Source organism: Lupinus angustifolius, chromosome LG10 (genome assembly GCF_001865875.1).
Source record: "Lupinus angustifolius cultivar Tanjil chromosome LG10, LupAngTanjil_v1.0, whole genome shotgun sequence".
In the NCBI taxonomy this organism is placed as follows: domain Eukaryota; kingdom Viridiplantae; phylum Streptophyta; class Magnoliopsida; order Fabales; family Fabaceae; genus Lupinus; species Lupinus angustifolius.
In genome coordinates, this window is record NC_032018.1 from 8,636,317 (window position 1) to 8,650,634 (window position 14,318).

The 14,318-nt window shown below is 32.9% G+C and overlaps 1 protein-coding gene across 1 annotated transcript; it reads left to right on the forward strand.

The window, feature by feature from the left end:
* Nucleotides 6,023–12,435, forward strand: LOC109357611 (U11/U12 small nuclear ribonucleoprotein 65 kDa protein). Its single transcript, XM_019601581.1, has 11 exons — nucleotides 6,023–6,306; nucleotides 7,142–7,213; nucleotides 7,527–7,754; nucleotides 8,600–8,681; nucleotides 8,802–8,981; nucleotides 9,422–9,589; nucleotides 9,673–9,837; nucleotides 10,953–11,040; nucleotides 11,239–11,297; nucleotides 11,615–11,680; nucleotides 11,991–12,435. Exons 1-11 carry the CDS (start codon nucleotides 6,131–6,133, stop codon nucleotides 12,072–12,074), a joined length of 1,368 nt encoding a protein of 455 aa, XP_019457126.1. The 5' UTR covers nucleotides 6,023–6,130; the 3' UTR covers nucleotides 12,075–12,435.

Sequence of the window (14,318 nt, forward strand, 5' to 3'; positions counted from 1 at the left end):
TGTCCTACTAGCCTAAAATCCACAAACATAAAATACAAAAGTTTTTCCTTCTTCAATACTCTTTCTAAAATGACAAAATGTGTATGTTTTAATTTCGCCATTCAAGAGTTATGCTCTCTACACTGATGTAGTGTATGGCTACCTTGTGGCTAAATATCATGGTTGAATATTACTTGATGTTTAGTCCATAAACCCTAGCCTGAATGTCCAATTCCATTTAAACTAATTTCATAAGAAAGTTATTGGACAAAACTTTAATTATGAGAATCCTATGACAACTAGATGTCATTCTCCTCGCCGAAAGCTCTAAACCAAAGTCGGCGAGTTCATAGAACCCTAAAGGTTCTTAAACTTTCTAGGATGAACTACAATATGTCAAATATTCTGTTCCACCCTAGTAGTACTCATGTATGTTTCAGTTTATCAAATTCTCTACTCGTTCAAGAGCGAATCGAAACCTTTCGGGTTAATTCTGAGCCCTTGAACCCAAACTGTCTACGAGATTCTTATCGTGCCCAGTCAAGACTCTAATTGTATCCAAATAAAATATTCGGATATGTTCACCTGTCTAAAGCCCTATTAGGAAAACTTCTTAATGATTCTTAATAAAATCGAAATATTGAGATTAATCGTTTAACACGTAATCAGGTACTTGGCGCTCAGGCAAGCTACGACAAGAAATTAATAGGATCGGTAGAGGTGCATGTATGGAGGGAAGTATTTTCATATATGCAGACTTAGAATTGATGTCGAAGATAATCGTTCATCTCTAAGTTAGGCCGAAACAGTTTAGTCAATTACTATGGTTGTGGCCGCGAACTGATGAGTATCGAGACTTATGAGTTCGTCTAAACTAACTTTGTTGATTAAATGGTTTGAGTAGTGGTACTGGAAATATGTATATTGTGCTATTAGTTGACTTCTGTGAATTCTGAAATTTAATTGCTATTGTGTTCAACGACTGATGCTTGCTATCATAGTTGAATTGGTGAAACATTTGCATAATTCGTCGGCATGGCATAATTATGAGCATTGTTGTATAAATTTCGATTCGAAAAGGAAATTGGAAAAGAACTTCGATTTTTTGGAAAACATAAAAATAATATGATATGAAAATCCTATTTTTAAAGCAATGATTGGAAGATTCCTCTCTTAGTACTTAGTAAATACTTGAAAATTTTACAAAAATAAGTCTCCTTCATGAAATGAAAAAGTCACCTATTAAAAAGATTAAATTTTGACAGTATGGTGATTACCTAATGATTTCTAAAGTTTTAAAGAACCGAATCCAAAGTTATACCTATGAGAAGTATGGTATACCCATACGACTATACCGATTTATGCGCGGTATAGTTTACTAGAAGACACATCACTGTAAATTATGTTGTGAACCTAGAGGGGTACCTAGTCTGTGTGACTTGGTTGAGAGGACACTAGGGTAAAGGTTGAGTTGTTATGGGAAGGGGTAGCTCCCTTATCAAACCAGCTTTTGAAATTGATAAAGTTCTCTCCAAACCATTCAGCCATTTGAGAGTTATACCTATTTTACCAAAACATATTTTGTTCTAGACTAGTCGACAAGGAGGTTATGGTAATCTATAAAGATGTCTTCCAAAGCATGTCCTACCAGCCTAAAATCCACAAACATAAAATACAAAAGTTTTTCCTTCTTCAATACTCTTTCTAAAATGACAAAATGTGTATGTTTTAATTTTGTCATTCAAGAGTTATGCTCTCTACATTGATGTAGTGTATGGCTACCTTGTGGCTAAATATCATGGTTGAATATTACTTGATGTTTAGTCCATAAACCCTAGCCTGACTGTCCAATTCCATTTAAACTAATTTCATATGAAAGTTATTGGACAAAACTTTAACTATGAGAATCCTATGACAACTAGATGTCATTCTCCTCACCGAAAGCTCTAAACCGAAGTCGGTGAGTTCATAAAACCCTAAAGGTTCTTAAACTTCCTAAGATGAACTAAAATATGTCAAATATTCTGTTCCACCCTAGTAGTACTCATGTATGTTTCAGTTTATCAAATTCTCTACTCGTTCAAGAGCGAATCGAAACCTTTCGGGTTAATTCTGAGCCCTTGAACCCAAACTGTCTACGAGATTCTTATCGTGCCCAGTCAAGACTCTAATTGTATCCAAATAAAATATTCGGATATGTTCACCTGTCTAAAGCCCTATTAGGAAAACTTCTTAATGATTCTTAATAAAATCGAAATATTGAGATTAATCGTTTAACACGTAATCAGGTACTTGGCGCTCAGGCAAGCTACGACAAGAAATTAATAGGATCGGTAGAGGTGCATGTATGGAGGGAAGTATTTTCATATATGCAGACTTAGAATTGATGCCGAAGATAATCGTTCATCTCTAAGTTCGGCCGAAACAGTTTAGTCAATTACTATAATTTTTGCCGCGAACTGATGAGTATCGAGACTTATAAGTTCGTCTAAACTAACTTTGTTGATTAAATGGTTTGAGTAGTGGTACTGGAAATATGTATATTGTGCTATTAGTTGACTTCTGTGAATTCTGAAATTTAATTGCTATTGTGTTCAACGACTGATGCTTGCTATCATAGTTGAATTGGTGAAACATTTGCATAATTCGTCGGCATAGCATAATTATGAGCATTGTTGTCTAAATTTCGATTCGAAAAGGAAATTGAAAAAGAACTTCGATTTTTTGGAAAACACATAAAAATAATATGATATGAAAATCCTATTTTTAAAAGCAATTATTGGAAGATTCCTCTCTTAGTACTTAGTAAATACTTGAAAATTTTACGAAAATAAGTCTCCTTCATGAAATGAAAAAGTTACCTATTAAAAAGATTAAATTTTGACAATATGGTGATTACCTAATGATTTCTAAACTTTTAAAGAACCGAATCCAAAGTTATACCTATGAGAAGTATGGTATACCCATACGACTATACCGATTTATGCGCAGTATAGTTTACTAGAAGACACATCACTGTAAATTATGTTTTGAACCCAGAGGGTTACCTAGTCTACGTGACTTGGTTGAGAGGACAATAGGGTAAAGGTTGAGTTGTTATGGGAAGGGGTAGCTCCCCTGAGCCGATGGGACCTTTTGCACTAACTGTGGTGACTTTGACACCCCCTTGAAGGTATCGTGTTCAAGGTGATATGGCGGCTATCTTTGCCGAACGGAGGGTTTCCGACGCTACTGAGTGCATGGTACTTTGTCAATGAGTCACCAATGGTGGGCACGACGCGATATTCATCTTGCCCGCTTCCTTAGAAAAACATGACGCTAGTCAATCTCGACTAGTGTCGGTACCATTGCTGTTAATGTTGAGTCTAGGGGCCCTATAGAAATCATTTCTCCATGCACTCATTAAGAGACTAATAGTTGTTTCAATATAGACATAATAGATACTTATACCTCATGATATTGACATTCCACATTTGATTACATCCATGTGATATTGATTATATGATAGATGCTATGTGAATTTGATATTTTATGTGTCGTTTATATACCATAAGTGGAAGTACTTACTCTCCTAATATTTTAGGGAGTACGTGACTTCATGGAGAATGATCGTGCCATCGTTCGAAGGAATGGAAAGACAATTCTTACGACTAGGTAGTGTGTCGCTCTCTTGTAGGATGTAACACCTGAGTCAGTATATTAAATTTTATCTCTGACAAGTTGTGAAATTTTATATTGTTTTGAAGGATCTGTCAAGGAAGTTCCACCTGTTTTTATAATAAAGATATTTGGAAAATTTTATTTCACATTTTCAAAAAGGTTTTTCTTCCGCAATATATTATTTCTTCACGTGTCTACTTATTTTAATTTCACTGAATCAGGGTGTTACATTTAGACACGAGAATAAAACATTTCCAAGCACTTCCATGAGAATGAAAAAAACACTGAAATGTGGAAACAGATTTTTAGTGGGAAAATTTTATTCCACCGGATATTTTATTACCTTCATACAAACACAAAAGTGTCAATCCTAACCTTTTTTGCCCTCAAATATTTTTATAACCCAACATTAACACCCCCAAATATCTTTTGACTTCTTTATGTTTTATTTCAAATTGTAAATTCATTTCTGTCTCATTTTTTTAATTTATTATTATTTTATTTCTACAACTATAGTCATACATATGTAAAACTCTTTTCAAGTATTAATATTTTAAATATTTATGTTTCTCTGCCTTATGTTTCATTTGGAAAAATTAGTGGGAAAATTATTTTAGATTATCAAACAACCTAAAATAAAGTTATAAACAAACAATATTTTTTCTTCCTGAAATAACAAATAATACAAGTATTTAAAATTACGAAGTCAATATTTGGAAAAACAAAATAAATCAAGAAAAATATAAGCTTGCACAACTTAGTTTTTGTGCAACAAAATAGTCCCAAAAAGTATTATTTCATGTTCACTCAGTCCAACATGTCTTATTCTCTATCTTCGCACCTCCATTGTAGTCAACTTTTGTAAGTACAAAGTAGAGTTACATGATATATTTTGACAACACTTTTATAGTGTAAGTTAATAATCTAAAAGCAAGACTTACAATTTAGATATGACAATATGGATATTGCACGAGAATAATGCATCAATATTTTTCCCATTAGCTCCTCACACCTGACCTACTAGGTTGTTAACTTTGCGGACATTTCAAATGGGCTAAATAGGCGGCATGCAAACATACAATAAAAACGACCTAAAATATTGAAGGTCCAATTTTCTCTTTCATAGTTCCATTCCATGTTTACTCTTTTTTTCGTGAATTACTCTTCCGTTTTATTGTACAATCTTCTCTTATTTCTCTCATTTCACGATCCACTCTTATGTCTATTTGTATGTTGTTTTTTAGACTTAGACATTATGCAAAAATTTAAAGGGAAAAACCCTTCAAAGACCCCTTAAAATACCCAAGAGAATTTGAAGAAAAAGAAACAAGTAAGAAAACCAATCAAATAGATAAGTTAAATATGCAATGGATAGAGGTAATAGAAGAACAAATATCTCTTCAAGATCTCTCAACTGAGATTCACTAATGAAATTTTTTATATGTGAAAGCCTAAAAACACTAAGATACTAGAACATGTATTGCAAAAAGAAAAGAAAGCAAAGAGTAAACTCTTTTTTCTTGCTATCTCATGTTTTTTATTTTATTTTTCTATCTCATTTCTTCAACCTTCTAAAACATATATTAAAATATCAACAATAAATGGCAATGCAAGTGGGACTAAGGTAAGATATAAGTAAAAATAGCTACAAAATAATACAAAATAAACACCAAAAATTTTATTTAAAAATTAGAAATATAAATTACCTTAATAGGAACACTCGCATGAAAATTTATTTAAAATCACATGGGTTTTCAGAACAAATGTGAGAAGATTGAAACTTTAAACTTTACATAGTAAAATCTATTTTGTTTGATTTTAGTGGACACACTTTTACTCGTGGGTCACCTACATGTATGTTAGCCCATTTTAAAACACGTATGACATTCACTTTTTGTTCGTTAAGCCAATACGAACATACCCTCACCAAGTTAAATTTTACGGGATTATTGCAAGTACAAGCAAAACAGTTTGATAGCCCATTTTGTTATCACTACTTATAATTATTTGTATGGGTGGAAACAAGTTTAGTTAAACCATATTTTGCCTTAAACATTTCGAGTCTATATAACATATAGTCGTGTGTGTTTCACCTTTAAAGTCTAGGTTTGACCTATTTAAAAGTCAAGTATAACCTATTACCCTATTTAAAGACATATTATATTAAAAGGCTATTAGAACACTACCTTTAAATATGCTAACATACTTGTTTTTAAATAGTTTAATCTAATATTATTAATTAAATTATATTTTATATGCATTTTTATTAAAATTTCATATATTATAATATTAGCTAATTTTCATCCCTAATTTGTAGACTATATAAATTTAAAATTTTAAAGTAAAAATATAGTATTTATTTTTTTATCCTAGTTTTAGCCATCTCCCATGCTTCCACATACTCCTATGAAGTTCTTATGCCTGTCTATGTAAGGAGAGTGAACCATTTTAATATTTCATTGCTGGAAATCCTTCTCTGAATTCCCACAACATGAATCAGTTTGGATTTCAAGGAATGGAGTTTTCGGAGTCAAATCCTTCAGCAGTTGTGGATTCATCTATCACCCTTTTAATTAAGCACCTTCCTGAAGCCATTCCTCATGATACCCTTTCTCGACTCTTGTCCCATTATGGGGCTTCCTCTGTTCGTTCTTGCTCTACTGGCAGGTAATGGTTTATTACTATATTATACCCTCTTCGGTTTTTTTATTTGTTTGGTTGAAAAATAGGGTTTTTATTTTATTATCATAGGATCTTTTGGAATACAAAGTAACCAAATGTAAACACACTTAAGCTGAAACTCGGATTTTATGAGAGGAATCTTCAGAAAACAGGCCCTTAAGCTGAAATTCAGCTTTTCATAGAAGCTGAATTTCATGAAAACATTTCTAGAGAATCACTTTTGTTAACCTAAACAACCGGACCCTTAAGTGCAATTGGTGATTTGAATTCCTAAACAAAGAGGCCTCTATGATAACCTGTTGACAACAAGAGGGTGAGCCTTAGCGCAACTTAAGATTGCCTCTTAGTGACCAAGAGGTCATAGGTTCAAATCCCGGAAATAGTCCACCTTGCGGGTAAGGCTGTAGACCTCATTAGGTGGGAGTCTTACACATTCGGCTGCCATTTAATTTGTTTACCAATAAGCATGTAAGTCTTGGCAGTGGCCCCTTTCTGTGTTCCCTTTTCTGGATTATTGACATTGATATGAATCTCGATTTATGAACCCTCAATGTCGCCATTTATCTGTCCTTGTTAAAGATTTAATGAGGTGTTATCAGACTTAAAGGTCATAAGTATGCAATGATAGGTTGTACAAGTTTTGGTGAATTATTAATATTCTGTGAATATCATGTGCTGATGCTGTTTTCTAGTGTATTTATAAAATGTTAGAAAGTTCTCAATATTGTGATATTTCTTATCTGTTAGACGCCTAAATCATAGTTGTGTCCACATATACTGACAATTGATGCATAAATCATAATTGCTTTATCTAATGCAGGTTGAGGAATTGTGCTTTTGTGGATTTCAAAAATGATACTCTGGCATCTCAAGCTCATCGTCAACTAAATGGGTATTATAAAGTATTTACAACTGTTTTTAATTTGAAATGCAACAACCAAGCCTTATTGCTACACGTCTTTTATTTCAAATAGCGACATAAATTGATTGCATTTTTGAAATTATGGCCTTGCTTCACAATAATGTTGTTTTGATTTCTTTTGCTTGAATCCATTCTAATATCCTTGTAAGTTGATTTCTGATTTTGCAACATTATAAAGAAAATAAATGCCAATGAATTCACTATGGATCAAGGATAAATCATAAAGTTCTTTCGAAACTAAATGGTTTATATGTTTGTTACTTTGTTTTCTTGGGTTGGTCAGGTTGAGATTTCTTGGTAAAGTCCTGTCAGCAGAGAGAGCTAGTCACCCAAATGAGATTGGTGAAAAAATCACTGGAGATCAACTTGGAAAAGACTCAAAAACACCGTTGGTGAAGAATGCAAATGTAGCCAAACCTAATGACGGAGATACAAGATCAGGAGGTCTCCCTATTCCCGAGCCAGTTGCTGAAAGACTTGGTGTTGACTATCCATTTCCTCCTCACCTTGAGTATGCTTCTTCTTCCTGACTTCGCAGTCTTTTTTTTTATTTGTTGCTTTACTGCCATAGCATGTGAAAAGATTAGGAGCTGGTGCACAAATATAACACATGGTTTAGTAAAATGAAATGGGAAAGAAATGAAAGAAAGTCACTGTAATTGGTAAAGGACAGACTTAAAATCTATTGTTTGATAGGATAGAATCTTCAATCAATTTAAAAGAACTCGTTAGAGTTTTGTGCAACTGATCTACAGATATAAATGAAAATTTTGGTTCGTAACTGCATTGGTTACCCATTTTACTTGATGTCATTCTCCTAAAAAAGTATATTAAATGTCTTGGAAAGAGAACGACTTTTAACATTTAGCAATTTGTAGTCTATATGTTCTCCCTCAGTCTCTCTCCCTTAACATCTTATTATGTTTGGATGTTTTCTAATTGCATGCAATTCAAGCATAATGTAATAGGTGAAGCAGAATGTCATTGCAACCTACAATATTTTCAACGTGTAAATTTGTTTTTTGCTCTCATTTATGATATCAAGTGTCTAGATTTTTGGTGATTATTTCTGTCCATATGCTGCTTTTGCTGTTAGATTTAGCATTGATTATTTCCAACGCATAGTTTTACCCAATATTATTTCGTTGGGAAGCTCTTATTGAACTAAGTTTTTTTTGTGGTAGGCTATGAAATAAATCTGAATGTTAAATATGTATACTAATACCATGATCTATCCTGATTATTAATCATCGAAAGTACTATGTATGAAGTATGATAAATGGTTTTTGAAACCATCTTTTTAGTGTAGAAATATTTTGTTTGGTTTACATATAGTCTGATGAAACTCGCTTACAGGTATGCTTACCCTCCACCAGATGGAAATATACTTACGAACATTGTAAATGCTTTGATTGCTGTTCCCCGCTTTTACACTCAGGTTGTGCCAGTATTAAATGAAGCTGCATGGATCTATTGGTTTCTTTTCCAGCTGTAGCGTTTTCCTTGCACTCATTTTGTACTTACCCACAAATTTTAATCTTGTGACACTCTTATATAGGTTCTTCACTTGATGAACAAAATGAACATTCCAGCTCCATTTCGTATGGCACTGCCTACACCACCATTACCACCAGAGGTACAACCTCCGGCACCACCTCTGCCTCCTCCATCTGTAACTGTGAAGCCTCAGCTTGCTGATCTGTCCAGTGGTGAATCAGAGATGGAATCTTCAGATGAGGTAACATCTTCCATGCTTCACAAGGATCAGATCGCTGGAGCCTATGTTTGTTTTTTATTGTTTACATCCTTTATATAACTGTATATTAGACAATTTGCCTAAATGCTTCAAAATTGGTATAAAGCATTCAAATTTTTTTCATCCATTTACATATACAACACATGTACTTTTATTAATGTAATATTTCATTGAAAAGTCCTTTTTATCGCTACACAGTTTGCTTAGGTTGCACCTCCCTGTTGTACTTCAGTTTGAGAAAATTATTATGGGACAAATGACACCATAAAGTTCTATCACATATCATGACACAATTCTTATTGAAACATTTTATTTTCTAAATGAATATCATGCTCTAAAAATATGAAGCCAATAGGAGATTTTTTGTCCCTATCTTTTTAGCAATATTTATTTATCAAAGGAAAGTAATGAAGTGTTTTTAGGAGCATGGAGCAAGAACAGAAAAGTCTGGGCGAAAGCGTCCCAGGCATGAGACCATTGTTGGCCCTGCCATTGATAAAGACGTAGCTCATGAGGCTGTTGGAGTAAAACCAGCCACCTTGGTCCCAAAAGAAATCCCGATGATAAAGAAAAGGAACCCTGTCTTGCAGGTATTTTCTTTCCAAGATATTGGTTGCAGGAGTGTATTAACAGTGTATTTAGCTTTATATTTTTTTGCCTGATAATTTTGCAGATAAACATCAAAGCTACCACGAATGAACATAAAGATGATGAGCCAAAACTAGAGTTACAAGACCCTGACAAAGATGTTCCAGATCCTAACAAATTTTTGACTCTCGAAGAATTAGAGAACGGAAAGTTGCCTCCCGAGGAAATATTATCTCTTCCGATGTTTAAGGTATGGATGTCAAATATATATACACTTCCATTGCTACATACACACCAGCCACTACCGAGCCTTATCCTACTAGGTTTTATAGTGCTACATTCACAACTCGGTATTTAGGGTATGGCAGCTCGATCAAAAAATATTTCACCGACATCATAAAATCTCCTAACTTATTATATGCTCATAACATGTAGCTCAGGACTAATGGTAGAAATTCTCTGCTGTTTCAATTTTCAAACTCTGCAAATATCATTTTCAATGAAACAAAACAACTTAACTTAAGGAATTGGCCACATGCTTCTATTTTGTTATGTTTGTATATTATATTGATACTAACATTGATATTAATATTGATGTTCTCTCAATGGATTTAATTTATATCAGTGCTGTATCCTGCGTTTATCTTGTATTTCTTCACCTCCAGTGTGTAATATCTACCTGTAAACAGGGAAAAAAGGAGTAATGTCTACCAAAATTTTCACAAGATTTTGAGTCTAATAGAAGTCTAAATGTAATTAAATGTGGGCTTGAAACTTAATATTCAATTGAAATAATGTCCTTTAGATGATTACCTGAAAACAAGGGTTGAAGCTCATGAGCTTTTACACATTCACTATTAAGTTGCACTAGCATGGTTGAGCCGAGGAGCAAATTGTCCTGCCTATATTATGAAAAACACTTTGTGATTTCAAGCATTGAAATATATTTAGGAGTATATGTAGTAGCAGCTTAAATTCCCCAGTCTTAATCCTGTATTAGCTCCCTTATTGAGTTTTTCTTTGACTAGTTCAAGTGAGAAATGCTTCCTACTGGTTAGCCTTTTACTCACGCAACAATTAATTCTCATCACCCCACTTGGGCCTTTTGTATCTAATTTGTTTTCATCAGCATTTACTGACCTCTAGACGATGAGGTGATTAATCTTGTTGGGCTTTGTGAGTACTAATCTTCAAATTCATCTGATACATTGTATTTTCCAATGTTCCTGCTATAACAGCGAATACTAGGGAATTGTGCAGGATTTACAAGTGTGAAAATTATTTGGTTTTGTGAAAGCTTTGGTGTGCAAAAATGTATGTTCATAAATCATGAGACTTATGTTTTTGAACTGATGGACTGTGCAGAACTACACTGCTGGAAATCCTGCTCCCGTATTGTATATTAAGAATCTTGCCAAGGATGTGATTGCTGATGATTTCTCTTTTATATTTGGTGAGCCTCTAAAGACTTTTAGTGGATTCAGGTTTTGTTTAATACTTTTGGCTTGCAATATGAGCGCTTTACCAGCCAAATATGATATATATAGAATCCAACAACGAAAATATGAAATTCTTTGAGAATTTCATTTTATATAAATATTATGTAAGTGTTGATTCAGTGTTTTACTTTGTCTTTCTTTTATTGCCAAAGGATCCTTGTTTGGAAGTATTGAGGCTGCAAAGTCTGGCCTCCAAATCAAACTGATGCAGGTAAGATCTTCGTTAGCATTTAAACTTTATACCAAGATCAATTTTTGCTGTTTATGTTATGCAAAAAGAGAGGTCATAGTTTCGAATCCTAGAAACAGCCTCTCCGCTTGCAGGGGTAAGATTGCTTGCCTTATAATGTTATGCAAAAAGAGATCCCAAATAAGTATTAGCTTCTGTAATCTTGTCGTTTATATCAACATACGGACGATGATTACTCAATCCTGATCTCGGTCAACTAACCATTATTTACATCTCCATTAAAATATTGTAAAATATAAATTGGGAGCCTGAAACTAATGGCTAGTTCTGGATTTTAGGAAGGAAGAATGAGGGGTCAAGCGTTTCTAACATTCCCCTCAATTGAACTGGCTCATCATGGTCTGGTATGTTTCTATAAGGAGACTGGTTTTCATCGTTTTAATTGTTAAAAAACTTCGTTTATGATTATGTTTTTGGTCTTTATTCCCTTTACATTATAATCCGATATCATCTTTTGTCAAAAAACCTTTTCATAATTTGCTAAATCAGTAAAAAAAATCATAGTTTGTTGCAGTAGTTTTGGGAGATTGTTAAAATAGCATATGCAGTTTGACACTTTTCATTCTAATGAACGGTTATTGTAAGAATTAATTAGTTATATTTTTCTTGCTTGCCATATTAATGGTTTCTATTGCATATTACCATTGGTTACAGAATCTAGTGAATGGGTATGTATTAAAAGGCAAGCCAATGGTCATCCAGTTTGGTAGGAATCCTGCTGCGGCCAAAGGAACTTAAAATCTATGGACCGAGGAGGGATGTATTCCAAATCGCGTGCCTTGAGACGCTCATGATTGTTGGTTGTTCATCAGTTTATTGCATGTAGAATTGTTGCTGGGAGAATAATGTTAGTTATATGGGATCATTGTTGATGCTTTGATGCTGGCATGTGCATGCATTCTCTTGCTAGGGGGATTGGCTCAAAGCAACAGTTGCTAAATTATAGTTCTGAACTCTGAGGCAATGAGAACAATGAAGTAGCACTTGCAGCATGCATATAATTATATTTTTTCACTGTTGTGTAGATGCAAGTATAGAAATAGCTAAATATATATCATAAACATAGAATTTGGTGATCAAAGGAGGAGACTATTGCCTATATTTTGTCAACATCTTCCTTATGGTATGTTTGTGAGTAGTTTGTAGAAGGAAATGAAAAGAAAAGGGGGCTTGGGAGCTATTGTGTATTTTATAACTCTAAAGCCTTTCTCTTCCCTTTATTACCGTCCAATATCCAATTCGCAAATAGACACTTAGGATTCGACATACTTAACATCCTAGCTTATGACACCGATAATGAACTCTGTAAGTTAAAAGGATTGAAACAAAACTTTTTAAGAAAATAAATTTTGTATATAGATTATAGTTTAGTGTTAAGCATTTTATTAAACTGGAATACCTTTCAAGTCTGTGTGTTTGGTGGAGTTTCTAAATCTTGAAAAAGTAATATACTAAAGGGAGCTTTATGAAAAATATTTTTTAAGCTAAAAGCAACTGAGTTTTGCAGAGTAGTTTTCAAACATGTTTAAATGGTGGCCATAACTTTTTATGCAAATAAAAACGTTTTTGCTTAACAAAAAGAATTTAATTAAATTCTATCAAATACACGGTAGATGCCATTTTTGTTGTCAATTATATGCATTTGTGATAGCTTGTAATATGATGTGAAAACCATTTCCATTGGATTCAATGAGCTGAAAAATAAAATTTACTTCCAACGGCTGATAAATAAAATTTACTTCCAATGGGCTGATAAATAAAATTTTCTTTTACTTACACAAGACCATGAAAGGCTGAAACTATGAAAATGACTTTGTAGATTTTAACTGTTTCACTGTGATTCCTTATACTGTTGGGCAATGGCTTTTGTTTCTGCTTGACACCAATTCACTTTGGGCAGTTTTTTTACCAACGGTTTTATTTTTTATATTCATTGGGATAAGTTTTTTTTACCCACAGTTTTATGTTTCACTAGGGTGCCACAGTCACTTTGTGCTACATGTTCATATTCTTATTTTATGGTGAAAAGGTGAGTGTATTTTATATTATATTTTAGTATTAAATATAATTTATATTATAATTTTATATTAGGCGTACTATATATTATATTTTTTTGTCTTTATTATAATGTTTAATTTAAATTGAGAGACATGATTAATATGTTGGTGGTGGATTAAGATTATATGTTTCCTTTTAGGGTATTACTTACCCTTCTAGGTAAAGAACTAATCTCTTTCGAGATGCGTGACTGCCCCTCCTAACGAGTGTCACTCTAAAAAATGGAATTCATGACCTTTTGGTCATCCTAAAGATCTAGCAGAGCTTTACATTTCTATACCAACACCTTGTTTCTTTTGTAGAGATTAAAAAGTGACAAGGACAATATAGAAAAATGGAAATTACTTCATGGTAGTAGTTACATCATATTTTGCTTTTATATAGTATAAATACTCATTGGACAACTTATCTGAAAATTTAAAAACAAGAAAAAGAAAAGACATTCTAATGGCATATATGAAAATATGGGTAGGTAAAATTTAAAAAGATAAAAAATGTGTGCATTAATAAGAGTTTTATACACTGTCAGTTTATTATCTATCATCCATATTAATTATTATTGACTCTTCAATAAAATAATATAAATGAGTGTTAGATAATGTACTGACTACATATAAATTTATATATTGACAATACATAAATATTATACTCATTTAAAAAACTTGGTGAATCCCTCACTTCCCAATTTTGCATATGTCAAATATCAAATATGGCAGGTCTACCCAATTAAAAACAATGAATTTTTTATGTTATACTTTTTGTTGTTTATTGGGGATGGAACTAAGTTGAGTAGTTTGATTAGTTCCAATTCAGTTTAATGTAAACTATTTTTTAATTTAAATTTGACTTAATTAAAGTTTAGGAATTGTTTGTGTAATTAATATCTTAAAATTTGTAGAGTTTGTTAGCTCAAATTATATGCAT